The sequence below is a fragment of the Coregonus clupeaformis genome, chromosome 7 (genome assembly GCF_020615455.1).
Source record: "Coregonus clupeaformis isolate EN_2021a chromosome 7, ASM2061545v1, whole genome shotgun sequence".
NCBI lineage: Eukaryota > Metazoa > Chordata > Actinopteri > Salmoniformes > Salmonidae > Coregonus > Coregonus clupeaformis.
Window position 1 is genome coordinate 12,857,056 of NC_059198.1, and position 16,802 is coordinate 12,873,857.

At 44.0% G+C, this 16,802-nt stretch overlaps 1 protein-coding gene across 4 annotated transcripts in view; it reads left to right on the plus strand.

The window, feature by feature from the left end:
* The window catches only part of LOC121569373 (rho GTPase-activating protein 21), a 109,886-nt gene that overhangs the window by 89,579 nt on the left and 3,505 nt on the right, over positions 1–16,802 (plus strand). For all 4 annotated transcript variants that reach the window (XM_041880269.2, XM_041880268.2, XM_041880266.2 and 1 more), the window contains 16 exons: positions 3,485–3,631; positions 3,856–3,949; positions 8,104–8,137; positions 9,042–9,164; positions 9,656–9,955; positions 10,506–10,570; positions 10,689–10,837; positions 11,024–11,166; positions 12,878–13,036; positions 13,214–13,292; positions 13,673–13,746; positions 13,827–13,916; positions 14,041–14,166; positions 14,315–14,356; positions 14,445–14,550; positions 16,744–16,775. In XM_041880269.2, the coding sequence (XP_041736203.2) occupies positions 3,485–3,631; positions 3,856–3,949; positions 8,104–8,137; positions 9,042–9,164; positions 9,656–9,955; positions 10,506–10,570; positions 10,689–10,837; positions 11,024–11,166; positions 12,878–13,036; positions 13,214–13,292; positions 13,673–13,746; positions 13,827–13,916; positions 14,041–14,166; positions 14,315–14,356; positions 14,445–14,550; positions 16,744–16,775 (1,763 nt within the window). The remainder of the gene's footprint in view (positions 1–3,484; positions 3,632–3,855; positions 3,950–8,103; positions 8,138–9,041; positions 9,165–9,655; positions 9,956–10,505; positions 10,571–10,688; positions 10,838–11,023; positions 11,167–12,877; positions 13,037–13,213; positions 13,293–13,672; positions 13,747–13,826; positions 13,917–14,040; positions 14,167–14,314; positions 14,357–14,444; positions 14,551–16,743; positions 16,776–16,802) is intronic.

Below are 16,802 nucleotides of genomic sequence, written 5' to 3' on the forward strand. Positions count from 1 at the left end.
GTGTGTAGATCGATTCGCTTAATGTGCCTGGTAGAGCATGTAATATCTCTTGGGTGGGGAGGTAATGTAAGGGTTTTGATGTTATCAGTTCCTGCTCTCAAGTCTTAGCAGGTGGAAATTGGAATGATGTAAAAGTCCTGATGCTCAGACTAGCTGCTGTCAGAAATGTCCTCAACATCACTCAAGCAGGTTAATGTTTATTGTCTTGAATCTTGCCCTGGAGGCAGAACTGAGCGATTTCCTCTAGATAGGCCAGCTGCAAAGTCACAATTGGCTATATAGTAAAAATGTATGAAAACAACAATGAGCTTTTTGGTCATACTTTAAGGTTAGGTTTAGGCATTAGGGTTAGCAGTGTGGTTAAGGTTAGCATTAAGTTTAAAATCATGTATGACTTTGTGGCTGTGCCAGTTAGTGACTACTCTGCAGAACTGCCTCCATGACAATAAATGCCAACCTGTATCTCTCAATGTCAACATAGCTAATATGGTGAGTTGTCAGTTATCGCTCTAGTGCAACTTCTTTACACTGTAGAAATGGTTTCCTTGGTGCTATACAGTGAAATAATCTGGATAGAGTATATCACCAATGTACATATTGATAGAGGGATTTGGGCTATAACAGTTTTTTTGGCAGGGGTTATTGGCTGTTTGAACAGAGCTAGATTTGTTGTTGAGGTATGTCGTAATGCAGGGTCAGGGCAGGACAAGTCTCTCTGAAATGGGGAAATTGTATAACATTCCATTTTATTCTGATATTATTACTGTTGATACATTGCCATTTCATTTAGCAGATATGTTGAAAGTGTCAGTCAGCTAGGTATATCCCCGTATTAAGTTCTATGCCTAAACAAAACATCTAACAAGAGAAGAGAGTACATTCATTGTTGCCAGTATGCTTAAATGCACCAATACCAACAAATACCCTGTCTTCATTTAGACATTACACAGTTCAACAATTACCATTCAATCCAACTGTCCAACAACTGTTGTGCATTGTGTCTGGCAGACAGTCATTTTGTACTGAGAACAAGACAGAACATACGATATGGTTCAGTACATGCAAATGTCCCGTTCCTGCTTGTGTTTTCCTAGAGCAAATATGCTTGAAATGCATTGTAGGAGTATCTTAAGCGTTCACAATTAGCACTGCACTTTTCAGCTGTCAGATCGGAATGGAACTGTTTTTTGGTAGACTTAATATCATGTATTTAGTATTTGAGGGTGTTGTTTTTTTTAAGCTAGTCTGAGGTGGATTTGATCTGCTCTGGGTTTGAATAGTTTGAATAGTTTCATTGACGAGACCGAAGGATCTTGAACTTGACCTGGCCCCACATGACATGAGCCATCATCCACCAATCAGGGCACCTTTTACTCAGACAGACACCAGTAGCCTAGAGCCCACATGGGTTAATCATATCCTCTTACACTCACACCACACACACACACACACACCTTTACATGCTCTCTCTCACACGCACCTACTCACTCAATCAAACACTCACAGTGGCTCATAAGCTTCAGTCTGCCTCATGCATAAATCAGCAGCCTACCTGTGTAGTGGTCGCATGCTATACTTAAGCAATAAGACCCGAGGGGGTGTGGTATATGGCCAATATACCACGGCTAAGGGCTGTTCTTATGCATTACATTTTACATTTTAGTCATTTAGCAGACACTCTTATCCAGAGCGACTTACAGTTAGTGAGTGCATACATAATTTTTTTATTTCTCATACTGGCCCCCCTGTGGGAATCGAACCCACAACCCTGGCGTTGCAAACGCCATGCTCTACCAACTGAGCTACATCCCTCCCCTACCCTGGACGATGCTGGGCCAATTGTGCGCCGCCCCATGGGTCTCCCGGTCGCGGCCAGCTACGACAGAGCCTGGATTATGCATGACGCAACGCGGAGTGCCTGGATACAGCCTTTAGCCGTTGTATATTGGCCATATACCACAAACCCCCGAGGTGCCTTATTGCTATTATAAACTGGTTACCAACGTAATTAGAAAGAAAATGTTTTGTCATACCCGTGGTATACGGTCTGATATACCACGGCTTTCAGCCAATCAGCCTTCAGGGCTCGAACCACCCAGTTTATGATGTATACTATTAGCTGAGCAACAATGTTTGTACTATCACTCACTGATTCAATCCCCAGCCATATTGCTCTGTTTTGGGTAGTCTTACATTTTGGCAGCTGTTCCATTTTAAACTTGATGGCTTGAACTGACAACGCGAGGTGTTTCAAGTACATGTGTCGAACAACACTGTTTGTTGCTGTTTTCACAAACACATGAAATAGGGAACATCTGTCTCGATTTGGCAGCCGTATCATGGAAACGATCTGTGAGGTTATGTTGGGGAATTTCACTGTAACAATCTCTGCAGCCGAAGAAACAGGTCAGATGTTTCATGTTAATGTGCACTATTAAATGGGAAATGTTTTGCTTAGGCACACATATGAATGTAAGCTTTCGGATTGCTCAGGTCTATGTTTTATTTTCCTTCTAATAAAATATTTGGCTGACATATTGGCTGATTGTACTCTGGTTTGGGTTGGACCAGTTCACAGAGAGAGTAATACAATGGTATTATATGGATGATACAGATACATCTGTGAAACACTTTGTTTTTGACGGCAGGTAGCCTGGGCCAGTAACTGAAAGGGCTGGTTCGAATCCCCGAACCAACTAAGTGAAAAAATCTGTCTGTGCCCTTGAGCAAGGCTCTTAACCCTAAATCTGCCGTAAGTCGCTCTGGATAAGAGTGTCTGCTAAAGGACAAAAATGTCAATGTAAAAATGCATTATAATTAAATGCTTTTGGTAGTGATACATTTCTGTGTGCCCTGTTAGTATTCATGGCACTCTCCTTATTATTGCCAGTCACTTCCATCCTGTACCTTGTGTCACCTGCTGCCTGGGACAGAATGGCAAAGGCAGGGTTACTCACAGTACTCGGTAACATTATGACTTGCCTGGGTGTAGCCTGCACCTTGGTTATGTCTGCTTACCTGATCAGACTGAGAACGGTGATGAAACATCAGCTCACTTTCCCTTCCTGTGTGTTTGTTGATTGTGGCAGGTGTGGACTGGGTTATCTCTAGTGGCCATGCCGGCTCCATGAATATGCCTGGCTGTCTCTGAATAAGTGTCATGTACTCTCATAACCAGACTGTGTGTTTAGCTGTGTATGCCTATATTTCGCCATCATGGCATTTATGGTTTATTGCAGTCTGTAAATTGGTCTCAAACGGAGATAACATAGACTGCTTCAGTATGAGTTTCACTCAGTCCTGAGCGCTGATGCGTGACTGTGTCTTTATGCCACAGTAGACTTCATTAGTGATGTTAAGTATGAGACAGCCTACTTTTACCGGGATTTACAATTAATCTATTTTTATTCAATGTTTTGTTTGGAGTAGAACAGGAATCGTCTCTACTCTTGTTTCACTTTGGTTCTCCTCACTTCATTTCCAGATGAGCCATCCAGTCCAAGTATCGATCAGGACACCAGTCACATTCCCGCTTCAGCTGTAATATCTGTTACTCCAATTGTCACCACCATCCCACCCAGCCCCACCTCTCCATCTCCTCTCATTCGACGACAGCGGTCACATGACCACGGTAAGGTTACCCCCTTTTTAGAAAAAACAAGCTGTGCAGGTACTGACAGCAACAATATGCATGCTTTAAAAATTGTGTATTAGTATTAGTTGATGGCTGAATTTGAATACTTGATCCACAAACAAGCTTGGGACACTTACAGCCTTGAGCTAGGAAATTCCTATTCAAAGTTTGTTCTTTGGCTTATTTCTTGTTTGATAATCATTTGGCTTTTATTTTTAAAGATTATTTTCGGCTCACAACTATTGAGTCGGATTCTGGTACCAAAACGGAGCGGTCCAAATCCTACGATGAGGGTCTGGATAACTACAGGGAAGGGTGAGTATCATTTGGCCTAAAATGGTGGACCAGTGCAGTCTACGCCCCCTTTTTTCTTCACATTTTATTTGTTACAAAGTGGGATTAAAATTGATTTAATTGTCATTTTTTGTCAACGATCTACACAAAATACTCTGTCAGCGCAAGAAGAATTCTAACATTTTGTAACGATTTAATGAAAAATAAAACACTAATATACCTGTTAGAAACACGTTTGGCAGCGAATACAGCAGTGAGTCTTCATGGGTAAGTCTCATAAGAGCTTTGCACACCTGTATTGTGCAATATTTGTGCATTATTCTTTTCAAAATTCTTCAAGCTCTGTCAAGGTGTTGGGGATCATGACTTGCCATAGAATTTCAAGCAGATTTAAGTCAAAACTGTAACTTGGCCACTCAGGAACATTCACTGTCTTCTTGGTAAGCAACTCCAGTGTAGATGTGGCCTTGTGTTGTAGGTTATTGTCGTGCTGAAAGATGAATTCCTCTCGCAGTGTCTGGTGTAAAACAGACTGAAGCAGGTTTTCCTCTAGGATTTTGCCTGTGGCTAGCTCCATCCCATTTCTTTTCATCCTGAAAACTCCCCATTCTTTGCCGATGTCAAGCATACCCATACCATGATGCAGCCACCACCATGCTTGAAAATAAGGAGGCATGTGTTGTGTTGGAATTGCATCAAACATAGGGCTTTGCATTTAGGCCAAAAAGTGTATTCCTTTGCCGAGTCACTACAATGTTGATGATCCATCTTCAGTTTTCTCCTATCACAGCCTTTGAACACTGTAGCTGTTTTAAAAGTTTTAAAATCACCAATAGCCTCATGGTAACATCCCTAAGCAGTTTCCTGTCCTGCAGCTCAGTTCAGAAGGACAACTGCATCTTTGATGTGTCTGGGAGGTTTATTACATAATCCACAGCATAATTATTAACTTGACCATGCTCAAAGATCTATTGTTTGTTATTGTTACCCATCTACCAATCACTGCCCTTCTTTATGATGCTAAGCTACAGGACTGTTTTGCTAGCACAGACTGGAATATGTTCCGGGATTGTTCCGATGACATTGAGGAGTAAACCACATCAGTCACTGGCTTCATCAATAAGTGCATCGATGACGTCGTCCCCACAGTGACCGTACGTACATACCCCAACCAGAAGCCATGGATTACAGCCAACATCCGCACTGAGCTAAAGGGTAGAGCTGCCTCTTTCAAAGAGCTGGACTCTAACCCGGACGCTAATAAGAAATCCCGCTATGCCCTCTGACGAACCATCAAACAGGCAAAGCGTCTACAGGACTAAGATTGAATAGTACTACACCGGCTCCGACGCTCGTCGGATGTGGCAGGTCTTGCAAACTATTACAGACTACAAAGGGAAGCACAGCCGCGAGCTGCCCAGTGACACGAGCCTACCAGACGAGCTAAATCACTTCTATGCTTGCTTCGAGGCAAGCAACACTGAAGCATGCATGAGAGCATCAGCTGTTCCGGACGACTGTGTGATCACGCTCTCCGTAGCCTGGACAAAAGGAACACCTACGTGAGAATGCTATTCATTGACTACAGCTCAGCGTTCAACAGCATAGTGCCCTCAAAGCTCATCACTAAGCTAAGCACCCTGGGACCAAACACCTCCCTCTGCAACTGGATCCTGGCCTTCCTGATGGGCCGCCCCCAGGTGGTAAGGGTAGGTAACAACACATCCGCCACACTGATCCTCAACACGGGGGCCCCTCAGGGGTGTGTCCTCAGTCCCCTCCTGTACTCCCTGTTCACCCATGACTGCATGGCCAGACACGACTCCAACACCATCATTAAGTTTGCCGACGACACAACAGCCTGATCACCGACAACGATAAGACAGCCTATAGGGAGGAGGTCAGAGACCTGGCCGTGTGGTGCCAGGATAACAACCTCTCCCTCAACGTGATCAAGACAAAGGAGATGATTGTGGACTACAGCAAAAAGAAGAGGACCGAGCACGCCCCCATTCCCATCGACAGGGATGTAGTGGAGCAGGTTGAGAGCTTCAAGTTCCCTGGTGTCCACATCACCAACAAACTATCATGGTCCAAACACACCAAGACAGTCGTGAAGAGGGCACGACAAAGCCTATTCCCTCTCAGGAGACTGAAAAGATTTGGAATGGGTCCTCAGATCCTCAAAATATTCTACAGCTGCACCATCGAGAGCATCCTGACTGGTTGCATCACTGCCTGGTATGGCAACTGCACTGCCTCCGACCGCAAGGCACTACAGAGGGTAGTGCGTACGGCCTAGTACATCACTGGGCCGAAGCTTCCTGCCATCCAGGACATCTATACCAGGCGGTGTCAGAGGAAGGCCCTAAAAATTATCTCTGCTACCGCACGGCAAGCGTGTTACCGGAGCGCCAAGTCTAGGTCCAAAAGGCTTCTTAACAGCTTCTACCCCCAAGCCACAAGACTCCTGAACAGCTTCTACCCCCCACCCCCCCACCCCCTCTTTTACGCTGCTGCTACTCTGTTTATTATCTATGCATAGTCAATTTAACTCTACCTACATGTACATATTACCTCAATTACCTCGACTAACCTGTGCCCCCACACATTGACTCTGTATCGGTACCCCTTTTATATAGCCTCACTAATGTGATTTTACTGCTGCTCTTTAATTATTTGTTATTTATATTTTTTACTTATCTATTTTTTACTTAACACTTATTTTTCTTAAAAACTGCATTGTTGGTTAAGGGTTTGTAAGTAAGCATTTCACTGTAAGGTCTACACCTGTTGTATTCGGCGCATGTGACAAATACAATTTGATTTGATTTCAAAAAGCTCCCTGGTCTTTGTAGTTGAATCTGTGCTTGAAGTAGTACTTGACTGAGGGACCTTACATATGTTGTATATATGAGGGACAGAGGAAGGGGTAGTCATTCAAAAATCATGTCAACCCCTATTATTACACACAGTGTGTCCATATAAACTGAACATAAATATAAACGCAACATGTAAAGTGTTGGTCCCATGTTTAATGAGCTGAAATAAAAGATCCCAGAAATGTTCCATATGCACAAAAAGCTTTTCTCTGAAATTATGGGCACAGATTTGTTTAAACTTGTTTCACAAACATGGCGTAAATACATAAACAACACAATGCCACAGATGTCTCAAGTTTTGAGGGAGCGTGCAATTGGCATGCTGACTGCAGGAATTTCCACCAGAGCTGTTGCCAGAAAATTGAATGTTCATTTCTCTACCATAAGCCACCTCCAACTTCCATTTTAGAGAATTTGGCAGTACATCCAACCGGCCTCACAACCACAGACCACGTGTATGGCGTCGTGTGGGCGAGTGGTTTGCTTATGTCAACGTTGTGAACAGAGTGCCCCATGGTGGCGGTGGGGTTATGGTATGGGAAGGCATAAGCTACGGACAACGAACCCAATTGCATTTTATTGATGGCAATTTGAATGTGCAGAGAAACCATGACGAGATCCTGAGGCCTTTGTCGTGCCATTCATACACCGCCTCATCTCATGTTTCAGCATGATAATGCACGGCCCCATGTCGCAAGGATCTGTACACAATTCCTGGAAGCTGAAAATGTACCAGTTCTTCCATGGCCTGCATACTCACCAGATATGTCACCCATTGAGCATGTTTGGGATGCTCTGGATTGATGTGTACGACAGCGTGGTCCAGTTCCCGCCAATATCCAGCAACTTCTCACAGTCATTGAATAGGAGTTGGACAACATTCCACAGGCCACAATCAACAGCCTGATCAACACTCTGGGAAGGAGATGTGTCGCGCTGCATGAAGCAAATGGTGGTCACACCAGATACTGAATGGTTTTCTGATCCATGCCCCTACTTTTTTTTTTAAGGTATCTGTGACCAACATTCATATCTGTATTTCCAGTCATGTGAAATCTAAATGACTAAAATGTCAAATGTAAATCCATAGATTAGGGCCTGATGAATTTATTTCAATTAACTGATTTCCTTATGAACTGTAACTCAATTAAATATATTTCAATCCCACTTTGTAATGCAACAAAATGTGAAGGGGGTGTGTAATTTCTATATGCACTGTACATTTTAGTCATTTTCATTTAAGACTAACTTGTGATTAATCTTTCTATTTTCGTATTTCTATGTTCCTTGTAGGAGAGACATACCTGGTCTAAAGGGCCGTAGAAAGGTGAGTCCAACCTCAACACAGTAATATCATTATCAGGTTACATTTGGATAGTCCAGATTTTCCATCTGTAGATGCTCTACAGATGGTCATACTATCAACCAACTGTATGTTGATAAGCAACTACTTACTAAGGTTAGGGTTAGGTTAAGAATAAGGGTAAGGGCTAGGGTAAGGGTTAAGATAAGGGTTAGGGTTAGAGCTAGGGTTTGTAGATAGTTTAAATGTTACTGTCTGTAGAGCATCTCCAGATGGACTATCCAAATAAAGTGTTACCTAACATCAGCCCACGTAACAACAAACTGTAATAGTATGAACAGTATGAAAATGTATGCACTAACTGTAAGTCGCTCTGGATAAGAGCGTCTGCTAAATGACTAAAATGTAAATGTAATAGGGAGTATGGACGAACCCTCTGGTCACTTTCCACAGAAATGTTGATGTGCCTACTGGCTATCAGACTCGACTGCATCATTATAATTTGTTTTACCTGCATATGCTGCCCAGAGGTTCACAGCATAAAGATAAGAGTCACTCCTCTGAACGGCTAGCATTGATGTTAGTCAATAGTGGTTGTAAAATGGATAATGAGTGAGACTATAAAACCAAATGAGCTCTAAAGACCCAGCTTTGCTATTTCTGTCTGTCTGCTCACTGGAATGGGCCATAATGTCAGATACTGGGCCATATAATAGAAGTCAGGCAAGGGTCATCCAATCAGCGAACTGTCCACTGGAGGGACTCCACATGACCCGTCCTCATTATCCAGCCTGCTGAATGGCCCCAGAGGCAGACTGAATGGAAGTTATGACCTGATTAGCAGCTTACAAAGCCAAGTACACCATTTTGCAGTATTGTGTATGTATGAGACTGTAGTGAGGTAACTCATGTGTTTGTTGTGTTAAAGGCGACGGTGGACAGGTCTTCAGAAGATTCCGGATCCAGGAGAGATTCCTCATCAGATGTCTTCAGTGATGCTACCAAGGAGGGCATGCTCCACTTCCGACAGATCAACACGGACAAGAGCAAGGTGTGTGTACAGTGTTACCCACACACATCCACACGCCACACACATAGGGGGTCAAGGCGGTCCATTTTATCACCTGTGACATGGTTTAGAAAGAGTGGTGCATAATCCTCTTCCTCTTTTAGATATTTAGTAACAGTAATGTGTCGGTTTTTGTGTGCATTGCACTTGTCAGACCAGCTTGGCTTTGACCTAAATGTGTTTGAGATTCCTGACTCTGTCATGTTTGCCTTGAGGAAATGACTCCCCCTCTAGTGGGTTACACTGGACATGATGGCAGCTCATACTTTCTTGGCAAACCATTTTAGATGAGATGCATCAAGGATGTGGAGATATTTCATGTGCAATGCCGGTGTCAAATTACAAGAGAGGACCATGTCTTTATTAGTGCCTGTCTACCTCACTGCCGTGTTATGTGTCTGACATACTTCTCATATTTCTCATACTTGTCATTAAGTAATATCATTGTTTGTGCCTCTCCTCTCTCTCTGCAGCGTGTTGGAGGGGGAATGCGCCCCTGGAAACAGATGTACGCAGTGCTGCGAGGCCACTTCCTCTGCCTATATAAGGACAAAAAGGAGGGACAGGCTCATGCCAACTCCCAGGTGGAGGATGAGCCCCAGCCAATCAGCATCAAGGCCTGTCTGATTGACATCTCCTACAGCGACACGAAACGCAAGAATGTCCTGCGGCTGACCACGTCGGACTGTGAGTACCTGTTCCAGGCAGAGGACAGAGAAGACATGCTGGCCTGGATCAGAGTCATACAGGACAACAGCAACCTGGACGAGGAGGTGAGGGGGACACACACACACACACACACCATACAGGAGATGAAATCCTATCAAGTTCTCCAGGATTTACAGAAATGTGTGGCAAAGTGAAATCAAACCCTTTCTGTGATGGTAGAAAACACAAGATCAACCTCATGGAAAGCCAATACTTCATTAATTACACAAATGTAGATAAAGTATACTTTGTCACTAACCCTCCCTTGATAAGGATCAGCTAACAGTGATTGGCTGCGGGTCATAGGTCACATAATACACACACAAATGACCCGTCCCTGGTCTACTGTACCTTAAAATAGGCTAACGTTACCACAGGTTCTCCCCTCTATTAGAAACCGAAGCTCTTCTTTCCCCTCCATTAGGACCTTAACCACTATGGTACTATGGTATATTTATTTGGCTTTACCTATGCCATCTGATAGCAGTGGGTTATGTAGAACCTCTAGTTTATGGGGTCTTCTAGGGGGAGGGGAGTCATATTGCATCTGATGAGTTAACATCGTCTGCTATCCTTTTCTTCCCTTTCCCCCTTCCGCCTTTTTTCTTGTTTTAGAACGCAGCCTTTACCAGTCGGGACCTCATCAGCCGAAAGATCAAGGAGTACAACACCTTGATGAGGTAAGCAGGGCGGGGCCACAGAGAAAGAAAGTCTCTGCAGTACAGAGGGAGATTGAGACCTGTGTGGATGGCTCCTATTGGACGTACGACATCAAAACGTATTGTGTGTGTGACCCAGCCCGACAGGCAGTAAGACTGAACCGTCACCCAAACCGTCACGCCAGTCGCTGAGCATCAGACAGACGTTACTGGGAGGGAAGGGGGAGACCAAATCTCTAAGTCCACACTTACCCAAAGCAGAGCAGGAGAGGAAAAACATGCACAAAGGTGAGAGCCAGGGGATAAAACATTTCACTTAGCTCTCAACAATTCATTTACTTGAGTATTGTGAATGTCTGATTGATCTTTGAGCAAGGCTTTGAATATTCCATTGCTTTTTGCTCCATATATACAGTATGTGTGTGTTGATTCTCGTGTGAGACTATCCTCATGTTTCGTGTGTTAACCCTTCAGATGACACCAGTCCACCCAAAGACAAGGGGATGTGGAGGAAAGGTATCCCAGGGCTGATGAGGAAGCCCTTTGAGAGGAAGCCTTCTCCAGGCATCACTTTCGGGGTGAGGCTGGACGACTGCCCCCCAGCTGTCACCAACAGGGTAAGATTAAACTCACACCTACAGTACAGTCGTGGTCAAAAGTTTTGAGAATGACACAAATACTAATTTTCACAAAGTCTGCTGCCTCAGTTTTGATGATGGCAATTTGCATACACTCCAGAATGTCATGAAGAGTGATCAGATGAATTGCAATTAATTGCAAAGTCCCTCTTTGCCATGAAAATGAACTTAATCCCCAAAAAACATTTCCACTGCATTTCAGCCCTGCCACAAAAGGACCAGCTGCCATCATGTCAGTGATTCTTTCGTTAATACAGGTGAGAGTGTTGACGAGGACAAGGCTGGAGATCACTCTGTCATGCTGATTGAGTCAGAATAACAGACTGGAAGCTTTAAAAGGAGGGTGGTGCTTGAAATCATTGTTCTTCCTCTGTTAACCATGGTTACCTGCAAGGAAACACGTGCCGTCATCATTGCTTTGCACAAAAAGGGCTTCACAGGCAAGGATATTGCTGCTAGTAAGATTGCACCTAAATCAACCATTTTTCGGATCATCAAGAACTTCAAGGAGAGAGGTTAAATTGTTGTGAAGAAGGCGTCAGGGCGCCCAAGAAAGTCTAGCAAGCACCAGGACTGTCTCCTAACGTTGATTCAGCTGCGGGATCGGGGAACCACCAGTGCAGCGCTTGCTCAGGAATGGCAGCAGGCAGGTGTGAGTGCATCTGCACGCACAGTGAGGCGAAGACTTTTGGAGGATGGCCTGGTGTCAAGAAGGGCAGCAAAGAAGCCACTTCTCTCCAGGAAAAACATCAGGGACAGACTGATATTCTGCAAAAGGTACAGGGATTGGACTGCTGAGGACTGGGGTAAAGTCATTTTCTCTGATGAATCCCCTTTCTGGTTGTTTGGGGCATCTGGAAAACACCTTGTCCGGAGAAGACAAGGTAAGCGCTACCATCAGTCCTGTGTCATGCCAACAGTAAAGCATCCTGAGACCATTCATGTGTGGGGTTGCTTCTCAGCGAAGGGAGTGGGCTCACTCACAATTCTGCCTAAGAACACAGCCATGAATAAAGAATGGTATCAACACATCCTACGAGAGAAACTTCTCCCAACCATCCAAGAACAGTTTGGTGACGACCAATGCCTTTTCCAGCATGATGGAGCACCTTGCCATAAGGCAAAAGTGATAACTAAGTGGCTCGGGGAACAAAACATCGAAATGTTGGGTCCATGGCCAGGAAACTCCCCAGACCTAAATCCCATTGAGAACTGTGGTCGATCCTCAAGAGGCGGGTGGACAAACAATAACCCACAAATTCTGACAGACTCCAAGCATTGATTATGCAAGAATGGGCTGCCATCAGTCAGGATGTGGCCCAGAAGTTAATTGACAGCATGCCAGGGTGGATTGCAGAGGTCTTGAAAAAGAAGGGTCAACACTGCAAATATTGACTCTTTGCATAAACTTAATGTAATTGTCAATAAAAGCCTTTGACACTTATGGAATGCTTGTAATTATACTTCAGTATACCATAGTAACATCTGACAAAAATATCTCATAACACCAATACTTGTCATTCTCAAAACTTTTGACCACGACTGTACATACTCTCTCCATCTCCTCATTCATGTTTATTGGAATGGTTTATCAGAAAGTGCCTTCTCAACACATTGTCACACACCTTTCTGAGGGTGCTGCCAAGGTGCAATGGCAATTGATGAGTCCACATTGTGTGTGGTGTTGTAGTTTGTTCCCCTCATCGTGGAGGTGTGCTGTAACCTGGTGGAGGAGAGAGGGCTGGAGTACACAGGGATCTACAGAGTCCCAGGGAACAACGCAGCCATCTCCAACATGCAGGAGGAGCTCAACAACAAAGGCATGAACGACATCGACATCCAGGATGACGTGAGTGACTCAACACAACACATTATGCCACTTTCTCTCCCTCTCTCCAATTGTCTTTGGCTCATCCTCTTTCTTTATGTTGGTTCTATCCTTTTTTTCACTCCTCTCTTCACTCACCTTTTCCATGGTCTTTTCTTTCCTCTAGTCTAAAATCACTTTTTTACCTGCCTTTGACAGAAATGGAGGGATCTGAATGTGATCAGCAGTTTACTTAAATCCTTCTTCCGTAAACTTCCAGAGCCTCTGTTCACTAATGGTAAGAATATTCAAGGATTCCCACCAATAGCCTATACATTAAGGCAATGTTTCCCAAACTCGGTCCTGGGGACCCCAAGGGGTGCACGTTTTGTTTTTTGCCCTAGCATTACACAGCTGAGTCAAATAATGAACTCATCATCAAACTTTGATTGTTTTAATCAGCTGTGTAGTGCTAGGGCAAAAATCTAAACGTGCACCCCTTGGGGTCCCCATGACCGAGTTTGGGAAAATGCTGGATTAAGGGGTCACTATGCCACCTAGTGGTTGAGTGTGAAACCAACACTTAATTACATATTATGTTTAGTGTTCACTTTCATAACACCAAGACCCTTTGTCTTCTTCTGTAAAACCAATGTCAGTTTCCTTTGTGCCCTGTAGAGAAGTATGCAGACTTCATAGAGGCCAACAGGACAGTGGATCCAGTGGAAAGACTGAAATTGTTGAAGAGGATGGTGGGTTCATGTGACATTCATTGTGAACTTAACTGACATTATTGCATGGTACCTTATACTTATCCTACTTCTCACTGCAGCTTCACGAGTTGCCAGATCATCACTATGAGACCCTCAAGTTCCTCTCGGCTCATCTGAAAACAGTGGCTGACAACTCTGATAAAAATAAGGTCTTGTAATTTCCATCTTGAATAGTGGCTGGCAGCCCTCACTTTCAACTTAGAGAACCTGTGATTGTAGTGAGGGTATGTATGTGTAAAGCATGTGTATGTTCCTAACAATCCTATGTGTTAGATGGAACCTAGGAACCTGGCCATTGTGTTTGGTCCCACTCTGGTGCGCACTTCAGAGGACAACATGACCCACATGGTCACCCACATGCCCGACCAGTATAAGATCGTAGAGACTCTCATTCAGCATGTGAGTCCCACTTACCATCTTAATTGCAGACTGTTTGTGCATAATCTGCAAATCAAACCATTTCTACTTGAACTAATTTGAGAAATGTATCAAAAAAGTGATGTGAATCCCCTAAAGATAAAGCTCCCTTTCCTTTGCTCCCTTCTAGTACGACTGGTTTTTCACAGAGGAAGGCAATGGGGAGCCAGTGGTGGGTACAAGCACGTTGCTGCCCTATTTGCTATTTTTTGAGAAACTTGTAGAGTGTTCATCCTGTTGCCTGACTGTGTTCCTTTCAGACAATGGCCCGATATGAGAACGCGGTGGAGTCTCAGCCTGTGCCCAACATCGACCACCTGCTCAATAACATCGGCCGCACGGCCTCCACACAGGGGGAAGTCTCAGGTAACGTGTTCCCTGGACCAGACCGACTCTGTGGTGGTGGGTCAACCTTTTACTACTTTTCCCTGCTAACCACTGTGTCTATCGCTGGTGAGACCAATGTCTTTTAGTCTAGGAGCGTGTGAGGTTCAGTGTAATTAAGTCTGGAGAGTGTTGATGGATAGTGCTGCTTTCTTCCTAAGAGATCCTTCTTTGCTTCATTTGCTGTACCATAAGATAGAAATGTCCATGCCTAGTCATGACTCCAGAAGCCTGTGTGGGTTTGCGAGGGCAAATTATTCTTGCCTCTTCTCCATGACACAAAGGAGAAAGGACAAAATAATTTGTCTGATCTATACATTTTCCTTTCTTTTAGATTTTCCTTCCTTGGTTTCCAATTTTCAGCTAAATTTCTTTGCCTCAAAATGATGAGGTTCTTTAACTTTTTTTTGACCATCCCTCCATCTTTAGTGTCTTTATTCAAACTCCACTGGGCTGTCGGTTTTTCCTCTCCTCCTGTTATTAATCCTGCCTACTGTTGCACTAACACGGCATGTTCTCTCCCAAAGACAACACGAGAAAAAAAAGCAACAGGTGAACTCTGATCCCTCTGTCTCTAGTGCCACTCTGTCGGGTGTCCTAAAGGATTTCCCAGCATTCACACATACTGATCTTGACACAGGCCAAGTGGGAGGTGTCTATCACACCATGATGTCACTGATGGCCTCTATAATATCCGTGATGGACAGCTGGAACTGTAGGAAGAAGGAGGATTGTTGCCCCCAGTGTAGCTGTCTAGTCTGCAGAAACCCTCGTTTCTTGTAAGCTCGAGAAAACCGTCATAAGAGAAACGTGATGAAACCGTTTGACAAAGAAAATGTGAAAGGGAAGCAGAGCAGCGGCCACATGGTACTGGACATCCGGTGGTGTCCGTTTTGTATCTGAGTATACCTAACACAGACAGGTGCTACTGTCTGAAAGGCTCTCCACTGTCTCTCCTCACTGTCTCGCAAGCTTCTCGCAACAGGAGAGATAGCATGGTATGGTCCCCAGGTTTCTACCTCACCAGTCAATGTGCACTCGCATACTGTGCCACCATCTGTCTTCAAGGGGTGTGTAGGGGGGCTTGGCTATGTAAAAAAGTATAGTCAGTCAAAGATCAATACAAGATCAACTAGGCAGCAGTGGATAAATATTTTCCTTGCTGGCATTCTTTCTCATGTAGTGTCCTCTCTGTTCATAGCTAGCCCCTCTGTGACCCCCCTCTCATGTCTTAGCCTCATGGTTCATTTCATGGTCGTCGTCACTGTTGTCATGGCAATATATTCCCCCGTACTTTTCATTCAGTCCATCCCCTCCTCGGCTCAACTAGACTGAATATACTCTCTCTTTTTGTTAGCCTCTAACTGAAGCCATAAGACTTCACACATTTATAGACTACTCTTTCTTAGAACCATAATCCTATGTGTTCGTTGAGTCAATAGTTAAGGTAATACTAGAGTAATTACATGTTAACAAAGTCTCCTCAATGAAGTAACATTCATCACTAGTCAGATGTGCTAGGTTTGTAATTTGACTATCATTTCAGGCAAAAACAAGAGATTGTGCTAGAGCTCTTTTGATCAGTAATTGGAGGCTTTGGTTTGCTGTATAGCATAGACCACACAGAGGGAATCCATTGACTTCCTGCATGGCATATTTTCATTGTTGTCTCATTGGCCTGCTGTTGTGAAATGCACCTTGGATATATTTCCCATTACCACAGTTTCACTCAGTATCCTGATATATTTGGGTATTATTGTTTTAGACAAGTTGGAAGGACTTACCTGGCCCTAGCATCTTCTGTGCTCAGTCCTACTTATCTTTTATCCAGAATGACTTTCAGTTTTGCATGTACTGAGGTTTCTATGTTTCCATGAAAGAACACCCCACCCGGGTGGATGTGGATCTGAGTGTAACATAGTGCTCACTGCATGGCTTGCCTCCTCTTCGTGTTTCTGTCATCCTTCTGTCCACTTATATGCCAGGCTCTTTACATCAAGCACAGTGTCTCATCTGTGGGTACTATCCTCGTCATGGTTCTCTCTGTTTCTTCTCTCTCTCACTGGCTTTTTCATATTGCACTATTGTGGATGTTGTCTGGTTGTCCCACATGTTGTTTTGAATAATTGGTGGATAATCTAACATGTTCCTCTCTCCTCTCCCTTTTTCTTACAGATTCACCCACTAGTGACTCTGCTAAATCGAAGGTGAGTGTGTGCCCAGTGTCTGCTCTC